This window comes from Rana temporaria, chromosome 7 (assembly GCF_905171775.1).
Source record: "Rana temporaria chromosome 7, aRanTem1.1, whole genome shotgun sequence".
Classification (NCBI taxonomy): domain Eukaryota; kingdom Metazoa; phylum Chordata; class Amphibia; order Anura; family Ranidae; genus Rana; species Rana temporaria.
This window is the reverse complement of record NC_053495.1, coordinates 1,207,489-1,229,250: the sequence shown is the minus strand read 5'-3', so window position 1 is coordinate 1,229,250 and position 21,762 is coordinate 1,207,489. Positions and strand designations below refer to the sequence as shown.

General features: G+C 51.4%; 1 protein-coding gene across 8 annotated transcripts in view; it reads left to right on the top strand.

Annotated features, from left to right (window-relative positions):
- ITPR1 (inositol 1,4,5-trisphosphate receptor type 1) overlaps window positions 1-21,762 on the top strand; it is a 208,280-nt gene that overhangs the window by 161,301 nt on the left and 25,217 nt on the right. For all 8 annotated transcript variants that reach the window (XM_040358648.1, XM_040358650.1, XM_040358649.1 and 5 more), the window contains 4 exons: window positions 3,276-3,386; window positions 16,459-16,554; window positions 19,234-19,356; window positions 21,191-21,298. In XM_040358648.1, the coding sequence (XP_040214582.1) occupies window positions 3,276-3,386; window positions 16,459-16,554; window positions 19,234-19,356; window positions 21,191-21,298 (438 nt within the window). The remainder of the gene's footprint in view (window positions 1-3,275; window positions 3,387-16,458; window positions 16,555-19,233; window positions 19,357-21,190; window positions 21,299-21,762) is intronic.

Here is a 21,762-nt window from a genome sequence, read left to right as displayed (position 1 = left end):
GAACGATCGTCTGTAGACTTGTCTTCCTATAATAAGATCGGTGTGAGAGAACGATCGTCTGCAGACTTCCTATAATAAGATCGGTGTGAGAGAACGATCGTCTGTAGACTTCCTATAATAAGATCGGTGTGAGAGAACGATCGTCTGTAGACTTCCTATAATAAGATCGGTGCGAGAGAACGATCGTCTGCAGTCTTCCTCTGATAAGATCGGTGCGAGAGAACGATCGTCTGTAGACTTCCTATAATAAGATCGGTGTGAGAGAACGATCGTCTGCAGACTTCCTATAATAAGATCGGTGCGAGAGAACGATCGTCTGTAGACTTGTCTTCCTATAATAAGATCGGTGTGAGAGAACGATCGTCTGCAGACTTCCTATAATAAGATCGGTGCGAGAGAACGATCGTCTGCAGACTTCCTATAATAAGATCGGTGTGAGAGAACGATCGTCTGCAGACTTCCTATAATAAGATCGGTGTGAGAGAACGATCGTCTGTAGACTTCCTATAATAAGATCGGTGTGAGAGAACGATCGTCTGTAGACTTGTCTTCCTATAATAAGATCGGTGTGAGAGAACGATCGTCTGTAGACTTCCTATAATAAGATCGGTGTGAGAGAACGATCGTCTGTAGACTTGTCTTCCTATAATAAGATCGGTGTGAGAGAACGATCGTCTGCAGACTTCCTATAATAAGATCGGTGTGAGAGAACGATCGTCTGTAGACTTCCTATAATAAGATCGGTGTGAGAGAACGATCGTCTGCAGACTTCCTATAATAAGATCGGTGTGAGAGAACGATCGTCTGCAGACTTCCTATAATAAGATCGGTGTGAGAGAACGATCGTCTGCAGACTTCCTATAATAAGATCGGTGCGAGAGAACGATCGTCTGCAGACTTCCTATAATAAGATCGGTGCGAGAGAACGATCGTCTGTAGACTTCCTATAATAAGATCGGTGTGAGAGAACGATCGTCTGTAGACTTGTCTTCCTATAATAAGATCGGTGTGAGAGAACGATCGTCTGCAGACTTCCTATAATAAGATCGGTGTGAGAGAACGATCGTCTGTAGACTTGTCTTCCTATAATAAGATCGGTGTGAGAGAACGATCGTCTGCAGACTTCCTATAATAAGATCGGTGCGAGAGAACGATCGTCTGCAGACTTCCTATAATAAGATCGGTGTGAGAGAACGATCGTCTGTAGACTTCCTATAATAAGATCGGTGTGAGAGAACGATCGTCTGTAGACTTCCTATAATAAGATCGGTGCGAGAGAACGATCGTCTGCAGTCTTCCTCTGATAAGATCGGTGCGAGAGAACGATCGTCTGTAGACTTCCTATAATAAGATCGGTGTGAGAGAACGATCGTCTGCAGACTTCCTATAATAAGATCGGTGCGAGAGAACGATCGTCTGTAGACTTGTCTTCCTATAATAAGATCGGTGTGAGAGAACGATCGTCTGCAGACTTCCTATAATAAGATCGGTGTGAGAGAACGATCGTCTGCAGACTTCCTATAATAAGATCGGTGCGAGAGAACGATCGTCTGCAGACTTGTCTTCCTATAATAAGATCGGTGCGAGAGAACGATCGTCTGGAGACTTGTCTTCCTATAATAAGATCGGTGTGAGAGAACGATCGTCTGTAGACTTCCTATAATAAGATCGGTGCGAGAGAACGATCGTCTGCAGATTCTTGGCCCAGGATTACATTTTCACCTCTGATAGAATTCTCGGGGACCCCTCTGGGTATGAATTCTATTGGGGGGGGACGGGGGCTCTTCACCACCTCTCACCCAAACTAAAAGCTGGTCAGCTGGTAGGAAGGGTGACAAGGCTTCATCCCCCTTACAAGAGGAAGTTGGGATGGGGGGGGGGGGGCTTGTAGTAATCAAATCCTCCCTTATTTTAATGGGGGACGCCCACAAAAGTTTAGAGAAAAAGGGGGGGGGAGAAACACCTTACTGCTCCAAATTCAGGCGCAGTAAGGTGTTCACTACCCCCCAAAAAAAGTGAAAAAACTGTACCCTAGACGCTAGGACCAGTCATGGGTGCTCAACCTGTGGCTCTCCAGCTGTTGCGGAACTACAATTCCCATGAGGCATTGCAAGCCGCTGACAGGTACAAGCATGTCTCCCAAAGGCTGAGGCATTATGGGAATTGTAGTTTTGCAACAGCTGGAGAGCCACAGGTTGAGCACCCATGCGCTAGGTGGTGGGATCTGATGTCACCCTGCACAGCATGGAGCTGAGTGTAATCTGAGACCTGAGTCCAGGGAATGAACAACCTAGCACGCGCTCTCGCTCGCTCTCCTTCTCGCTCTCTTAGGGAAACATACGCACCTACGACTATCACCTGCTGTGTGATAAAGGGGGGGGGGGGGGGGTCATCTCCCGGGATTGTCAGGTGTCCCCATAGGCTGTGTCCCCATAGGTTGAGTCAAATACACACCATAGAGGGATATGCCTTGTTCATTTTTAAACCTTAAAGCGGTTGTAAACCCGCATATACATTTTTTTACACCTGCAAGGCAAAAGCCATGATGAGCTAGTATGCACCGCATATTAGCTCATTATGAAATACTCACCTCGGAACGAGGTAGGGAACTTACCCGGCCCACGCCGAGCGTGTCTTCTGGGTATCACCGCTTCAGCGCTGTGATTGGCTGGAGCGGCGATGACGTCACTCCCGCGCATGCACGCGGGAGATTTCCTTTCCGGCATGGGTCGGCGGGGCCAGCCCTTCAGCCGAGGATCCCCCCCCCCCCTGCGAATGCGCCGCTGCAATCAGCGGCGCATTGCGAGGGAAATATCTCAACCGTACAGGTTTAGGAGATATTCTTTATACCTACAGGTAAGTCTTATTATAGGCTCACCTGTAGGAACAAGTCAAAGTGGGTTTACAATCACTTTAAGTGACCCGCTCCCTGCTGTGTTAGTTTTCTTCTTCTTTGTATTGGTCCATGTCCCCCTTGGCAGTGCCCAGCCCCCCATACCCTTAATTAAGTGGCGTAGAAAATGACCCGAAAAAAAAGGATTCATCTTCTATAGATCTTCATGGGCGGGGTTTGGTGGATTTTATTCTGGATTTGCTCCGCCTCCTGCAAAACACAACTGTGTGTGGCCCCGCCCTGCAGATGTATCAGAGCTGCAACTTTGTATCAGATTTGTGATGTCTGTTTTTGTCGCGGTTACATTGTTACATGGAATGTTCGGATTTCTATGTTGCCCAAACTGTATTAGTGTGACCCTCCCCCTTTCTGTACCCCTCAGAACTGCATCGCCACCCACGAGTCCAACGGCATCGACATCATCACCGCCCTGATCCTGAATGACATCAACCCGCTGGGCCGCAAGAGGATGGACCTGGTCCTGGAGCTGAAGGTGGGAACCCCCCCGCATGTCTTCTGTCCCCGTCCTCTGTGTGCCCACCCTCCGAGTGTTCCACCCACCCCTCCGAGTGTTCCACCCACCCCTCCGAGTGTTACACCCACCCCCCCGAGTGTTACACCCACCCCCCGAGTGTTACACCCACCCCCCGAGTGTTACACCCACCCCTCCGAGTGTTACACCCACCCCCCCGAGTGTTACACCCACCCCCCCCAGTGTTACACCCACCCCCCCCGAGTGTTACACCCACCCCTCCGAGTGTTACACCCACCCCCCCGAGTGTTACACCCACCCCCCCGAGTGTTACACCCACCCCCCGAGTGTTACACCCACCCCCCGAGTGTTACACCCACCCCTCCGAGTGTTACACCCACCCCCCCGAGTGTTACACCCACCCCCCCGAGTGTTCCACCCACCCCTCCGAGTGTTCCACCCACCCCTCCGAGTGTTCCACCCACCCCTCCGAGTGTTCCACCCACCCCTCCGAGTGTTCCACCCACCCCTCCGAGTGTTCCACCCACCCCTCCGAATGTTCCACCCACCCCTCCGAGTGTTCCACCCACCCCCTCCGAGTGTTCCACCCACCCCCTCCGAGTGTTCCACCCACCCCCTCCGAGTGTTCCACCCACCCCCTCCGAGTGTTCCACCCACCCCCTCCGAGTGTTACACCCACCCCCTCCGAGTGTTACACCCACCCCCTCCGAGTGTTACACCCACCCCCTCCGAGTGTTACACCCACCCCCTCCGAGTGTTCCACCCACCGACCTATCAGATTAGAGCTGAAATGTCAGCTTACTAATTCTTTATTTTTATTTTATAACCTGATGATGTCATTGCTTTGTCTCTATGCAATGCAGGCAGATCATGGCTGGTGGGAGGGGCCAGCAGGGGGCTGTACACAGCCTCCTGATCCCCGCCCCCTGCCTCAGTACTCCTCTCCAGAGCCCTCAGCCCTGATGCAATCAGTGGGAGGAGTTATGCAAATATTGAAATGCCTTGGTGGGTGGGTGTCAGTCGGGAGGAGTGGGTGTTCCTAGGTATTTGAAGTTGGGGGTAACGCCCACATGTGATGCTGAGCCTCTGATTGAAAGTACTGAAATCCGATGAATGAAAGGGGCGGGGCTACTTAAAGGCTGGGGAGGCAAGTACTAAATGATATCGGATGTCCTCCAGCCAGGAAATGGGGCGGGGCTCTATCTGACTTGCTGCAGCTTCTAATGCACATGGTGAGAAGCTCACGGTGTGCGGTGATATCGGAGGAAGACATTTCCGTCCAGGAGAGGAGCCGCTACACCTGTGCAAGACTAAAGGGGGGGGGAGCCTGTACACCTGTGCAAGCCTGAAGGGGGGGGAGCCTGTACACCTGTGCAAGCCTGAAGGGGGGGGGGGGGGGCGCTACACCTGTGCAAGCCTGAAGGGGAGCCGCTACACCTGTGCAAGCCTGAAGGGTGGGGGGGAGCCTGTACACCTGTGCAAGCCTGAAGGGTGGGGGGGGGCCTGTACACCTGTGCAAGCCTGAGGGGGAGCCGCTACACCTGTGCAAGCCTGAAGGGGGGGGAGCCGCTACACCTGTGCAAGCCTGAAGGGGGGGGGAGCCGCTACACCTGTGCAAGCCTGAAGGGGGGGGGAGCCGCTACACCTGTGCAAGCCTGAAGGGGGGGAGCCGCTACACCTGTGCAAGCCTGAAGGGGGGGGAGCCTGTACACCTGTGCAAGCCTGAAGGGGGGAGCCTGTACACCTGTGCAAGCCTGAAGGGGGGGGCCTGTACACCTGTGCAAGCCTGAAGGGGGGAGCCGGTACACCTGTGCAAGCCTGAAGGGGGGAGCCTGTACACCTGTGCAAGCCTGAAGGGGGGGGAGCCGCTACACCTGTGCAAGCCTGAAGGGGGAGGAGCCTGTACACCTGTGCAAGCCTGAAGGGGGAGGAGCCGCTACACCTGTTCAAGCCTGAAGGGGGAGGAGACGCTACACCTGTGCAAGCCTGAAGGGGGGGCCTGTACACCTGTGCAAGCCTGAAGGGGGAGGAGCCTGTACACCTGTGCAAGCCTGAAGGGGGGGGGGGGCCTGTACACCTGTGCAAGCCTGAAGGGGGGGGGGGGCCTGTACACCTGTGCAAGCCTGAAGGGGGGGGGGCCTGTACACCTGTGCAAGCCTGAAGGGGGGGGGGAGCCTGTACACCTGTGCAAGCCTGAAGGGGGGGGGGCCTGTACACCTGTGCAAGCCTGAAGGGGGGGGGGGAGCCTGTACACCTGTGCAAGCCTGAAGGGGGAGGAGCCTGTGCAAGCCTGAAGGGGGAGGAGCCTGTGCAAGCCTGAAGGGGGCGCTATCTGTGTAGTAGCGTCACTAATTTTTTGATAATTTTCCGACTCTTTTCTTTCTCAATTCTTGTTTTCTAGAAGAGGAGGCAGAATAACTTTCCAGGAACACTTCTATTTACAGGGGGGCTACGCTGCCTTGCAGAATTCCTTGGGGGGGGCCCCAGTGTAGCCACCCTGACCTGCATGCTGGGACCAGTAAAAAGTCTGTAGAAGTGGAGCATGTGTGAGCTGTACAGGACGCTGCAAGGGATCATGGGACATGTAGTCTGTACACATGGTCAGGTGATGTGTGGCGTGCACAATGCGCGCTCCTTCCTTGGAAATATGGGGGCTTGGCGAGTGATGCGGCGCGCAATGCGGAGAGAGGCGAGTGGTGCGCGATGCGGAGAGAGGCGAGTGGTGCGCGATGCGGAGAGAGGCGAGTGGTGCGCGATGCGGAGAGAGGCGAGTGGCGCGATGCGGAGAGAGGCGAGTGATGCGGAGAGAGGCGAGTGGTGCGGCGCGCGATGCGGAGAGAGGCGAGTGATGCAGCGACATGTGGCGCGGAGTTGTTCCACGTTGGTCTTGTGCTAAAATGGTAAAATCCGTGTTTGGGCGCAAAATAGTACTAAATACTTTTAAAAGTGCAACACTGAAAAATGACTCCTTTTTCCCTCCTGATTGATTTTGGCATTTTGTGTAAATAGAAAAACTTTCCCAAAATCTTCAGATTTTTCTTCCAAGTTTCAGAGAAATGAACTCTTAATTCTGCCTGGTGAGGAGGCGGGGGATGGACGGGGGATGGACACCTCCGGCCTCGCTCACTAATCTTGTTTCCTGATGATCGGTCCTGGTGGTTTCGGGTGACGGCGGTGTTTTGTGTTCCGCAGATTTGTTATGTAATTCTCACGTAAGTGAAATCCATCTTCTTGGCTTCGGCCGTCTCTCTCCTGCGTCATCCGCCGGCCGGCATGAAATGTGATTTGCTGCAGTCTGGATTCCTGCTGGGGGTGGGGTTAGAGATCGGCCTGTTATATCACCGGACCCCGCCGGTACAATGTTACCTCACTGGACCCCCGCCGGTACAATGTTACCTCACCGGACCCCCGCCGGTACAATGTTACCTCACCGGACCCCCGCCGGTACAATGTTACCTCACCGGACCCCCGCCGGTACAATGTTACCTCACTGGACCCCCGCCGGTACAATGTTACCTCACCGGACCCCCGCCGGTACAATGTTACCTCACCGGACCCCCGCTGGTACAATGTTACCTCACCGGACCCCCGCCGGTACAATGTTACCTCACCGGACCCCCGCCGGTACAATGTTACCTCACCGGACCCCCGCCGGTACAATGTTACCTCACTGGACCCCCGCCGGTACAATGTTACCTCACCGGACCCCCGCCGGTACAATGTTACCTCACCGGACCCCCGCTGGTACAATGTTACCTCACCGGACCCCCGCTGGTACAATGTTACCTCACCGGACCCCCGCCGGTACAATGTTACCTCACCGGACCCCCGCCGGTACAATGTTACCTCACCGGACCCCCGCCGGTACAATGTTACCTCACCGGACCCCCGCCGGTACAATGTTACCTCACCGGACCCCCGCCGGTACAATGTTACCTCACCGGACCCCCGCTGGTACAATGTTACCTCACCGGACCCCCGCCGGTACAATGTTACCTCACCGGACCCCCGCCGGTACAATGTTACCTCACCGGACCCCCGCTGGTACAATGTTACCTCAGCAGACCCCCGCCGGTACAATGTTGCTAATTGACTAAATTCACTCATAAAATTCCTGGGATGAAATGTTACATTCCATTGAAATTGTTCTGTATAGCCACATGGAGCTCTTCACATAATATACCCATCCCCCCCCCCACATAATATACCCATCACCCCCCCCCCCCCCCCACATAATATACCCATCCCCCCCCCCCACATAATATACCCATCACCCACCCCCCCCCCCCCCACATAATATACCCATCACCCACCCCCCCACACATAATATACCCATCACCCCCCCCCCCCCCCCACATAATGTACCCATCATCCCCTCCACGTAATGCCTATCAATCACTGCCTTCACCAATCCCCTCTGCCCCCTCTCATTGTGCAGGGGGACTGGTCTGGTCTCCACCCCTTCTCTAGTTTTCTGTAGTGGGTGGAGCCTGCTTGGCTCCTCCCTGCAATGTACAGCCCAGTGATGTCACAGCTATTTTTTACATGGCAATATCTAGGTTTGTCATCTCACGGAGCTTCTGTTCACTCCATCGGAAAATGGAAAGAGTATGGCACAACCGCAAACCTACCGAGACATAGCCGTCCTCCTAAACTGACCGGGCCGGGCAAGGAGAGCCTTCATCAGAGAAGCAGCCAGAGCTACAATGGAAGGGTTTAGATCAAAGTCTATTCATGTGTTAGAATGGCCCAGTCACAGTCCAGACCTAAATCCCATTGAGAATCTGTGGCAAGACTTGAAAATTGCTGATCACAGACGCTCTCCATCCAATCTGACAGAGCGTGAGATATTTTACAGAGAAGAAGAATGGAGGAGAAATGTCCCTCTCTAGATGTGCAAAGCTGGTAGAGACCCCCCCAAAATACTTGTAGAGAAAGGGGGTTCTACAAAGGATTGACTCCGGGGGGCGCCATACAAAGTATTGACTCCGGGGGGCGCCATACAAAGTATTGACTCCGGGGGGGCGCCATACAAAGTATTGACTCCGGGGGGGCGCCATACAAAGTATTGACTCCGGGGGGGCGCCATACAAATGCCCCTCCCCCCCCACACTTTTCACATATTTATTTGTATCATTTTCCTTCCACTTCACAATCATGTGACACTTTGTGTCTCTCACATAAAATCCCAATAAAATACATTTATGTTTTTGGTTGTAACATGAGAAATTGTGGGGAATTTCAAGGGGTATGAATACTTTTTCCAGGGTGTGTGTGTGTGTGTGTATGTATATGTATGTATGTGTGTATATATATATATATATATACACACATACATACACACATACACACACACACACACACCCTGGAAAAAGTATTCATACCCCTCTATATACAATGCCTGGAAAAAGTATTCACATCCCTCTAAATTTCCAACATTTGGTCATATGTGATACAATGTATTGATATGTGTGATACTGGTAATACAATATATAAAATGCAGACATTGTATTACAGTATCACACATATCAATACATTGTATCACATATGACCAAATGTTGGAAATTTTAGAGGGATGTGAATACTTTTTCCAGGCATTGTATATAGAGGGGTATGAATACTTTTTCCAGGCATTGTATATAGAGGGGTATTAATACTTTTTCCAGGCATTGTATATAGAGGGGTATGAATACTTTTTCCAGGCATTACCGGACACCAAACTGGGAACTTTCAGCGAAGCTGCCAAAGATTTGTTACTGAACAGGAAGTGCGGCTCCTGGCACACTGCATCGGTTATGTAACCACAACACTACCTGTCAATAAAGAGACGTTTGTTCAATTCTCCGAGGACGCGATGAGCCCTCCGGGGGGGGCGGAGCCCCAGATTGTCACTGTAAATTCTTTGCTGGAGGGACTTACAGGAAAATCGTGTCTGAGAAGCCGCAGGCAGGTCACATGACCGGTATTTCATCTTCATTCCAACCAGCGGCTTTCACTCGTTCTTAGAGAGGACCTGTCCTCCCCGCCGCCTTCTGATCTCCTCTCCAGGAGGACGGCACCATCTTTGTTCAGGCATCGTCCAGGGGGGGGGGTCACATCTACTTCTGGACTGAGATGCCACCCGGGGGGTGATCGGCTTCATGGATTGGTTGGATTTGGTCAGCTTAGGGGGCTTGAGGAGGAACTCTGTATTTCTAGTCTTCGGTTCCTTATTGCGTTGGGGAGGTCCGTACGGATTTATTGGCCTTCCCTGAAAGTAACCGGATTTTATTCATATTCCGGTGAAAACAATCCTCACCACATGAAGCTTCCCAATCCCCCCCCCCCCCCGAAATGCGTCCAGGTGGGGGCCAAAGTCCAGGGAGCCGCTTCACCCTCCATGCAGTACAAAGGAAGGGGCCGCACTGTGATGTCACAAAGGTTCCAGCACACACTATATCCCTCCATGCTAGGCCTGCCAGGAACGCGTTTCACCTCCTTCATGCTATGAACTACACACAGGAAAACCTCGGATTGCGAGGATAATTCATTCCGGAAACATGCTTGTAATCCAAAGCACTTGTATATCAAAGCGAATTTCCCCATAAGAAATAATGGAAACTCAGATGATTCGTTCCACAACCATTTATTCAGAAGTCCTTCAGTTTATAGTCCATATAGAAAGATTCTAGCGATGTGATTGGTTGTGTGACCAAAAAATGTCCACCAATGGAAGCCTCCACAAGGGGATCAGAAGGAAAATCCAGCAGGAGCTCCAGAGTATAAAAGAGAAGAGAGGCGCCTCTAAGTGTAGCAATACGTTTCTAAATGTTGTCCCTTCATTATATGTAACCATATTGCTCCACTTAGAGGAGGAGCCTCTCTTCTCTTTTATACTCAGTGGTGACATGACGCTGCTCTTATATCAAGACATCGCTTGTATATCAAGACATCGCTTGTATATCAAGACAACGCTTGTATATCAAGACATCGCTTGTATATCGAGACATCGCTTGTATATCGAGACATCGCTTGTATATCGAGACATCGCTTGTATATCGAGACATCGCTTGTATATCGAGACATCGCTTGTATATCAAGACATTCCTTGTATATCAAGACATCGCTTGTATATCAAGACATCGCTTGTATATCAAGACATTCCTTGTATATCAAGACATCGCTTGTATATCAAGACATCGCTTGTATATCAAGACATTCCTTGTATATCAAGACATCGCTTGTATATCGAGACATCGCTTGTATATCGAGACATCGCTTGTATATCAAGACATCACTTGTATATCAAGACATCGCTTGTATATCAAGACATCGCTTGTATATCGAGACATCGCTTGTATATCGAGACATTCCTTGTATATCAAGACATCGCTTGTATATCGAGACGTCGCTTGTATATCAAGACATTCAGTGTCCTCCACCCTCTCTACCAATCCCTCCACTGGCCTCCATTCAGTGTCCTCCACCCCTCTCTACCAATCCCTCCACTGACCTCCATTCAGTGTCCTCCACCCCTCTCTACCAATCCCTCCACTGACCTCCATTCAGTGTCCTCCACTCCTCTCTACCAATCCCTCCACTGACCTCCATTCAGCGTCCTCCACCCCTCTCTACCAATCCCTCCACTGACCTCCATTCAGTGTCCTCCACCCTCTCTACCAATCCCTCCACTGACCTCCATTCAGTGTCCTCCACCCCTCTCTACCAATCCCTCCACTGGTCTCCATTCAGTGTCCTCCACCCCTCTCTACCAATCCCTCCACTGACCTCCATTCAGTGTCCTCCACCCCTCTCTACCAATCCCTCCACTGACCTCCATTCAGTGTCCTCCACCCCTCTCTACCAATCCCTCCACTGACCTCCATTCAGCGTCCTCCACCCCTCTCCACCAATCCCTCCACTGGTCTCCATTTAGTGTCCTCCACCCCTCTCTACCAATCCCTCCACTGACCTCCATTCAGTGTCCTACACCCCTCTCTACCAATCCCTCCACTGACCTCCATTCAGTGTCCTCCACCCCTCTCTACCAATCCCTCCATTCAGTGTCCTCCACCCCTCTCTACCAAACCCTCCACCGACCTCCATTCAGTGTCCTCCACCCCTCTCTACCAATCCCTCCACTAATCTCCATTCAGTGTCCTCCACCCCTCTCTACCAATCCCTCCACTGACCTCCATTCAGCGTCCTCCACCCCTCTCCACCAATCCCTCCACTGGTCTCCATTCAGTGTCCTCCACCCCTCTCTACCAATCCCTCCACTGGTCTCCATTCAGTGTCCTCCACCCCTCTCTACCAATCCCTCCACTGACCTCCATTCAGTGTCCTCCACTCCTCTCTACCAATCCCTCCCCTGACCTCCATTCAGTGTCCTCCACCCCTCTCTACCAATCCCTCCACTGACCTCCATTCATTGTCCTCCACCCCTCTCTACCAATCCCTCCACTGACCTCCATTCAGTGTCCTCCACCCCTCTCTACCAATCCACTCCACTCCGCTGGCCTCCATTCAGTGTCCTCCACCCCTCTCTACCAATCCCTCCACTGACCTCCATTCAGTGTCCTCCACCCCTCTCTGCCAATCCCTCCACTGACCTCCATTCAGTGTCCTCCACCCCTCTCTACCAATCCCTCCACTGACCTCCATTCAGTGTCCTCCACCCCTCTCTACCAATCCCTCCACTGACCTCCATTCAGTGTCCTCCACCCCTCTCTACCAATCCCTCCACTGACCTCCATTCAGTGTCCTCCACCCCTCTCTACCAATCCCTCCACTGACCTCCATTCAGTGTCCTCCACCCCTCTCCACCAATCCCTCCACTGACCTCCATTCAGTGTCCTCCACCCCTCTCTACCAATCCCTCCATTCAGTGTCCTCCACCCCTCTCTACCAATCCCTCCACTGACCTCCATTCAGTGTCCTCCACCCCTCTCTACCAATCCCTCCACTGACCTCCATTCAGTGTCCTCCACCCCTCTCCACCAATCCCTCCACTGGTCTCCATTCAGTGTCCTCCACCCCTCTCTACCAATCCCTCCACTGACCTCCATTCAGTGTCCTCCACCCCTCTCTACCAATCCCTCCACTGACCTCCATTCTGTGTCCTCCACCCCTCTCCACCAATCCCTCCACTGACCTCCACTCAGTGTCCTCCACCCCTCTCTACCAATCCCTCCACTGACCTCCATTCAGTGTCCTCCACCCCTCTCTACCAATCCCTCCACTGACCTCCATTCAGTGTCCTCCACCCCTCTCTAGTCTCTACCAATCCCTCCACTGACCTCCATTCAGTGTCCTCCACCCCTCTCCACCAATCCCTCCACTGACCTCCATTCAGTGTCCTCCACCCCTCTCTACCAATCCCTCCACTGACCTCCATTCAGTGTCCTCCACCCCTCTCTACCAATCCCTCCACTGACCTCCATTCAGTGTCCTCCACCCCTCTCTACCAATCCCTCCACTGGTCTCCATTCAGTGTCCTCCACCCCTCTCTACCAATCCCTCCACTGGTCTCCATTCAGTGTCCTCCACCCCTCTCTACCAATCCCTCCACTGACCTCCATTCAGTGTCCTCCACCCCTCTCTACCAATCCCTCCACTGACCTCCATTCAGTGTCCTCCACCCCTCTCTACCAATCCCTCCACTGACCTCCATTCAGTGTCCTCCACCCCTCTCTACCAATCCCTCCACTGACCTCCATTCAGTGTCCTCCACCCCTCTCTACCAATCCCTCCACTGGCCTCCATTCAGTGTCCTCCACCCCTCTCTACCAATCCCACCACTGACCTCCATTCAGTGTCCTCCCCCCCTCTCTACCAATCCCTCCACTGACCTCCATTCAGTGTCCTCCACCCCTCTCCACCAATCCCTCCACTGGTCTCCATTCAGTGTCCTCCACCCCTCTCTACCAATCCCTCCACTGACCTCCATTCACTGTCCTCCACCAATTCCTCCACTGACCTCCATTCAGTGTCCTCCACCCCTCTCTACCAATCCCACCACTGACCTCCATTCAGTGTCCTCCACCCCTCTCTACCAATCCCTCCACTGACCTCCATTCAGTGTCCTCCACCCCTCTCCACCAATCCCTCCACTGACCTCCATTCAGTGTCCTCCACCCCTCTCTACCAATCCCTCCACTGACCTCCATTCAGTGTCCTCCACCCCTCTCCACCAATCCCTCCACTGACCTCCATTCAGTGTCCTCCACCCCTCTCTACCAATCCCTCCACTGACCTCCATTCAGTGTCCTCCACCCCTCTCTACCAATCCCTCCACTGGTCTCCATTCAGTGTCCTCCACCCCTCTCTACCAATCCCTCCACTGGTCTCCATTCAGTGTCCTCCACCCCTCTCTACCAATCCCTCCACTGACCTCCATTCAGTGTCCTCCACCCGGCCACCCCTCTCTACCAATCCCTCCACTGGCCTCCATTCAGTGTCCTCCACCCCTCTCTACCAATCCCTCCACTGACCTCCATTCAGTGTCCTCCACCCCTCTCCACCAATCCCTCCACTGGTCTCCATTCAGTGTCCTCCACCCCTCTCCACCAATCCCTCCACTGGTCTCCATTCAGTGTCCTCCACCCCTCTCTACCAATCCCTCCACTGGCCTCCATTCAGTGTCCTCCACCCCTCTCTACCAATCCCTCCACTGGCCTCCATTCAGTGTCCTCCACCCCTCTCTACCAATCCCTCCACTGGCCTCCATTCAGTGTCCTCCACCCCTCTCCACCAATCCCTCCACTGACCTCCATTCAGTGTCCTCCACCCCTCTCTACCAATCCCTCCACTGACCTCCATTCAGTGTCCTCCACCCCTCTCTACCAATCCCTCCACTGGCCTCCATTCAGTGTCCTCCACCCCTCTCTACCAATCCCTCCACTGACCTCCATTCAGTGTCCTCCACCCCTCTCTACCAATCCCTCCACTGGCCTCCATTCAGTGTCCTCCACCCCTCTCTACCAATCCCTCCACTGACCTCCATTCAGTGTCCTCCACCCCTCTCTACCAATCCCTCCACTGACCTCCATTCAGTGTCCTCCACTCCTCTCTACCAATCCCTCCACTGGTCTCCATTCAGTGTCCTCCACCCCTCTCTACCAATCCCTCCACTGACCTCCATTCAGTGTCCTCCACCCCTCTCTACCAATCCCTCCACTGACCTCCATTCAGTGTCCTCCACCCCTCTCTACCAATCCCTCCACTGACCTCCATTCAGTGTCCTCCACTCCTCTCTACCAATCCCTCCACTGACCTCCATTCAGTGTCCTCCTCTGACCCATTGGTAGGGATAATACCCCCCCCCCCCTCACACTCCTATCTCTATTATGCTTTTGTTTATTTTTTTGCAGAAGCGACGCACTTCAGTCGTTTTGTAGATTTTAATAGGAATGCGTTTCCTTGTCTCTCTGGAAATCACCTGAAAGTCGCTGGGGGCGGAGCTGCATTCCTCTTGCGGGGTGGAGGGACGCATTCTGAGTCCCTTCCCAGCCTCGGAGGGGCAGTTTACCAGATGGCGGGGGTGACATGAGGTTTTTCTTTGCCCCAAGGAGCCGTGAAGTGACAATTGTGTACATTGGGCCGGGCGGAAAATATCTGCTCAGGGCGACGCGCTCGTAAAATGACAAATGGAGATCTGTCGGGGGGGTATAATACTGCTGAGTCACACCCCCCCCCCCATTGTGATGACTTTTGTAGAGCGTGGCATGAAGTGGGAATGGGGTGCTTGGCATCATGACCATGGGTATTACTAGGGCCAAGACAAGGGGTGGGCAGGAGGGATAGGCGCCCTGGGTTTAGTGGTTTAGGGTACAATACTGCTTATAGTTCCTTACTGTAATGAGACTTTATACAGCGTGGCATGAAGTGGGCATGGGGTGCTTGGTATCACAATGTTGGCTATTGCCAGGACAAGGGGTGGGCAGAAGGGAGGGCGCCCTGGGTGTAGTGGTTAAGAGTTGGGGGGGGGGGGGGGGGGTAATAACACTACTGAGCCATAGTCCCTTATTGTAATGACTTTGTCCATGGCATAAAGTGGGAATGGGGTGCTTGGCATCATAACAATGGGTATTACTGGGGCCAAGACAAGGGGTGGGCAGGAAGGGCAGGTGCCCTCGGTGTAGTGGTTTAGGGTATAATACTGCTCATAGTCCCTTATGGTGATGAGACTTTGTACAGCGTTGCATGACGTGGGAATGGGGGGGCTTGGTATCATGAGGATGGCTATTGCCAGGACAAAGGGTGGGCAGGAGGGGCAAGGTGCCCGGCGAGTTGGTGCTTAAGGGTTGGGGGTATAACTCTACTGAGCCATAGTTCCCTATTGTGATGGGACTATGTACAGCATGGCATGAAGTAAAAATGGGGTGCTTGGCATCAGGACAATGGCTTCTTGCCAGGGCTGAGACAAGGGTTGGCAGGAGGGGGAAGGCCCCCCCCCCCCGGGTGCAGCAATGGGAGGCACCCCCATCACGTGCTCCATTGGCAGGCAACAAAGCAAGCAATTGGCTGCGCATGTGTGCGTTGCACATTCCATGCCGACTGTGGGCAGATGGAGCAAGTGGGGAGAAAATGGGCACAGGGGGCGGGTGACCCGTTCTATGACGTGCTTTAGGAGTGGACTGCAGATCCTTGTCCTGGGCATTGGGGGCGCCTGTCCTGGTAAAGGCCGATCGATACTTTTTTTCTCTTTTCTTCATTGTGAATAAGAGGAATTTACTGTATTTATTAACACTTCAGGACCAACGACTTTACCGCTACATTGGTGGACTTTTGGTGGTTATACCGCGATGATCTGCAGCTGCAGGCGTCACCCCGCTATTGATTAAACCCGGGAGTTGGCTCTTGTAAAAGCAATCCTAGCGGCAAACGAGCTACTGGATTGCTTTTTCAAGCAATTGGAGGTAACGCCTCCCCCTTTCAGTCTTGCACAGGTGTACCGGCTCCTCCCCCTTTTCATTGGATTTCAGTCCTTTCCGATCACTGAGGCTCCGTGTCACATGTCCGTGGCCTCCTGAGGCAGGTTCTCTTTATTTTGATCTCGAGCCCCCCGATTTAATGTTGTGTTTCTCCGCAGAATAACGCTTCCAAGCTTCTTCTCGCTATCATGGAAAGCCGACACGACAGCGAGAACGCCGAGCGCATTCTGTACAATATGAGGCCGAAGGAGCTGGTGAGTTTTGGGAATGGGGGGGAGAGGGGGTTGGGGAGCAACTTCTTCCCAGGAAGAATATTTCTGTACAGTAATTGGTCTGTATATTTGGGGGCGGGGCATCGTTTCCCTTTTCTCAGATCTTTTGATTTTAGAAGATCATCTTTCCACGCCAAAGACTTTTTCCTAGGAAGTCCCTATTTTTTTTTGGTGGATTACTGATAACCGGTAACTGGCGGCAGCTCCGTTCATCCAATGCTGACACGGCGTGTTGTGCAATAGAAGCGCATTCACCAAAAAATTCCCCCACAGGAGCTCTACAAAGAGGACCTGTCTAACTGGTTTCTACTTTCAAATTTAGAGGTTTTTATTTGCCTTTGGTTGGCTGTCATCGTGCCTGGCGTTCAATGTTGTCGTCATAAACCAGCAGGTGGGGGGGGGGGGGAAATTAGGGATTCTACAGACCCATAGCAACGTTTAAATTCTCCCAGACTCATTCTCCCAGTTCATTTAAACTTATGTAAGACAAGAAGTTGGCGTTTCTCAATGCAAAAGTTTGATGTGTAATGCTTTATTGAAAATGCTTGTACACTAATATTTTGAAAAATTCAATAAACATAATTTAAAAAAAAAAAAAATTCTCCCAGACTCATACGGGGGGCTGTAGTCTGGGGACCCCCCTATTGTTAAAAGGTGCTTCAATCTTCAGATAAGACCCCGCCTACTAACCGCAGGTTTTAGTAACGAGGCCCTTGTCATGTGTCATGGGGTTTCCCCTAACAAGATACCCCTCCATGTGTATGGAACATGTGGCCCACTATGGTTCAGGAGGGGCCCACCCCCCCCCCTTTTTTTTTTCTTTATACTGTATACTTATTATGATTTGTTTGTTTTTTACCATGGACATATAGCAGAATACATTTTATGAAGAAATTTGATTTTTTTTATTTTTAGATTCGTTTTTTCTTTCTGCTATAAAACCTATCCAATAACTAAATCTTCATAAATTTAGTCCATAATGTTAATGTATTCTGTTACATTGTCCATGGTAAAAAATAACAATGTATATAGTGGGGGAAAAAAAATAGATAGAGGGAGAGATAGAGATTATCTATCTATTTCAAAATTTTCATTATTTTTTTTCATTTATAGCGCAATAATAAAACCCCAGAGGCGATCAAATCCTACTAGAAGAAAGCTCTATTTGTGTGTAGCCAAATTATATTTTATATTTTATATTTGATATATATATATATATATATATATATATATATATATATATATATATATATATATTTCTTTCCAAACACGAGTTTGACCTGGAGCCCAAAAAAAATTTAAATAAAAAAAAAAAAAATATATATATATATATATATATATAATCTCTTTCTAAATATGAGTATGACTGAACATTTAACAACTGGAGCCAAAAAAGAAAACTGAACATTTTGAAAAAAATTATATATATATAAAAAAATTCCATTTATAGCGCAAAAATAAAACCCCAGAGGTGATCAATTCCCACTAAAAGCTCTATTTCTACCCAAATAAAATTGTGTATAATTTTTTTTTTCAGGTGTTGAATGACCACGCAATTACCAGTTGGTGGCGCAGTGCTGAATAGCAAATGTCCGGGTCATGAAGGGGGGTAAAGTTTATCCGGACCTGAAGGGGTTAATCATGATTTTTGGCTTCAGTTGTCAGTCATACTCGTGTTCGGACCGAACCGTCGGCTCGTCCTGCTTGTTAAGCCACAAAAAAAACAAAAAAAAAACGAACCTGAGTGTTAATCAACCCCTCCCAATTTTTTTATTCTGGTTATAAATAGATTTTAATGAATTGAATGTACAGACAGGAGAGGATACATTGTAACGATTGTTATGTAACAATTGTATGGAGTGTAGGGGATGAGATCTCTTATGTGACGATTGTATGGAGTGTAAGAGATGAGATCTCTTATGTGATGATTGTATGGAGTGTAAGAGATGAGATCTCTTAGGTGATGATTGTATGGAGTGTAGGAGATGAGATCTCTTATGTGACGATTGTATGGAGTGTAGGAGATGAGATCTCTTATGTGACGATTGTATGGAGTGTAGGAGATGAGATCTCTTATGTGACGATTGTATGGAGTGTAGGAGATGAGATCTCTTATGTGACGATTGTATGGAGTGTAGGAGATGAGATCTCTTATGTGACGATTGTATGGAGTGTAGGAGATGAGATCTCTTATGTGACGATTGTATGGAGTGTAGGAGATGAGATCTCTTAGGTGACGATTGTATGGGGTGTAGGAGATGAGATCTCTTATGTAGCGATTGTATGGAGTGTAGGAGATGTGATCTCTTAGGTGACGATTGTATGGAGTGTAGGAGATGTGATCTCTTAGGTGACGATTGTATGGGGTGTAGGAGATGAGATCTCTTATGTGACGATTGTATGGAGTGTAGGAGATGAGATCTCTTATGTAGCGATTGTATGGAGTGTAGGAGATGAGATCTCTTATGTAGCGATTGTATGGAGTGTAGGAGATGAGATCTTATGTAATGTACAGAATGTTCCTCAGAGGAAGTTCTGTCGGCGGGATGATCTCTCCGGTGACAGATGATCTCTCCGGTGACAGATGATCTCTCCGGTGACAGATGATCTCTCCGGTGACAGATGATCGGACGATCGATGTGTTTTTTTTCTCTCCCCCAGGTGGAGGTGATAAAGAAGGCTTATCTGCAGGGTGAGGTGGAGTTCGAAGAGGCGGAGGGCTGTGAGGATCACGCCGCCTCTCCCCGCAACGTGGGGCACAACATCTACATCCTGGCCCATCAGGTGGGTTCTTTACATAAGGACATGTGGCGCGGGCGGCGGCGTGTTATGTAACGTTCGCACAGCGTGAGGCTGTCCTCGCCATGGACACGGTGTTCCTCCTAGGGGCGTGCCCAGGTCTCGGCACATGTGCCCGCTGCACGCCTCGGAGTGCCAGGGTTTGGTTTCCAGGCTGGGCACGGCGCCAGGCCGCCTGGGATAACAGGAACTGCGCTACGCTGAGGGAGAACTAAAAGTCATTCAGAAGGTTTTATTTTCAGTCGATGACAAAAATCCCCTTTCAGTGGCGTGTGTGCGTGATTTTCACCGCTTCCATGTTCTGCGCCCCCGGCCTTAAAGGGGACTTCTGATAAGATCTGTGGGGGAGGGGGGGTGTTCTCTCTGGAAATGCTGCCTTTTGGTTTCAGTGATTTGCGGTGCTGACCCCGAACCAGAGCAGAGCGTTCACCGACAACTGCGTGCGTCTCCTTGGAACGCAAAGTACGAAGTTTCTGGAGGACAGCCAGGCAGAATGTTCAGGCCCCATTCACATGTCCGCGCCCCCCCCCCCCCCCCCCCCAGAAGTTTTCACACCTTAACGCACGTTCCACATTGGGCAGCCCCATGCGCCCTAAAGAAGCACTTTTTGGTGTGTGGGGTAGAGTGTTTGGGGCGGGGTTTGAATTGGAGGAGGAGCTTACTCCTGTGATGGGGGAGGTGAGCAGGAACAGCTGGGGGCCATCTCTGGGAGTTTTATGGCCAGGCTTTGGGAGGTACACAAATGGGCGGGGCTGCTGTTGGTTTTTCATCTCCAGGCACGCCCCTTTACCTGCATTGGCAGTTTTCTGGGGAAAGGTGGACTAACCCTGCAAGAGCTCATTCACCCCACAGCACACCTGTAATGAGGGCGGCGCCTTGGGCCGGTAGAAAAAGGCGGCTGAGATTCTCCCTGACCACCGAAATGAATGTTAATGTGGCCAGCTGACATGGTGGGCACATACTGGTGCACAGTAAAGCTTATACAATAGTTGGCATTCGGCAGGCAGTGCCACCACCATACATGACCTATCCAAGGAAATGGGGCCAAACCGCGAATGTTCGCCAGACACTGGGCTCCTGGTTGCGGCGTGGCGTTCCCATTCAGAAATCCCTATTTAGCTGCAAAAAATGGCGTTCAGCAGTACCCCTTCCTGACTGCCTGGCAACCGCGGCTCTGCCACCCTCTAGTCAAGAAGACCAGTTGCCCTATATTGGGCAATGCTGCTGGTGTGAACAATCTCTGATCGCCTGCGATCGATCGCTACACACAGTTGCATGTAATTTGGATCCATCCCATAAATTTGGGGCATTGGTGATTAATCAATACTTTACAATACACTCTGTATAGATTGCTGATCGATGGAGATTGCTCATGAGTGGTTTAGTAGCATGGTCCTGCCAGGGAAAAAAACACCTGTGTGTGCTCAGCCCTATGAGAGTCCATACTGTCATTACTGTCACATCAGAAATCCAGGGGAACCCCCCACACCCCCAGCTCCCTGACAGCCATTGCCGAATGTAAGTCTCTAGAGTGACCTCTGGATCCGCCCAGCTGGGAAGGAGTGATGCATACCGGCAGGTAAGTGTTCTTGCTCCCCGCTGGGTCCTCCCATAGCGTCTATAGATGAGTTCTTACCAATGGCAGATCACAAATAAGACTCCAGCCGAAGCGGTGAAGGTGTCGCCAATAAAGTTGTGCAGTACAATGTTATCCTAAATCTGTACAATTTCATTTGATTGACCAGTATCATTGATATTGATGTATCCTGAACACTTTCTTGACTGAGACAATGTTGATTGGTGCTTTTTTTTCTCTTAGCTTGCACGGCACAACAAAGAGCTCCAGCATATGCTGAAACCAGGTGTGCAGACGGGGGATGGAGATGAGGCTCTGGAGTTCTATGCCAAGCATACGGCCCAGATAGAGGTGAGGGTGGAGGACTGGGGGCATTGGGTTGGATCGGACTGGGGGCGTTGGGTTGAGGGGACTGGGGGTGATGTGGTTGGGTGTGAGGGGACTGTTGGCAATGTTTTTTGGCTGTGAGGGGACTGGGGGGTCATGGGTTGGGGGGGACCGTGGGCGATGGCTTGGGGGGGGGTGGACTGTAGGCGATGGGTTGGAGGGGACTGGGGGCGATGGGTTGGAGGGGACTGGGGGCAATGTGGTTGGGTGTGAGGGGACTGGGGGCGATGTGGTTGGGTGTGAGGGGACTGGGGGCGATGTGTGAGGGGACTGGGGGCGATGTGGTTGGGTGTGAGGGGACTGGGGGCGATGTGGTTGGGTGTGAGGGGACTGGGGGCGATGTGGTTGGGTGTGAGGGGACTGGGGGCGATGTGGTTGGGTGTGAGGGGACTGGGGGCGATGTGGTTGGGTGTGAGGGGACTGGGGGC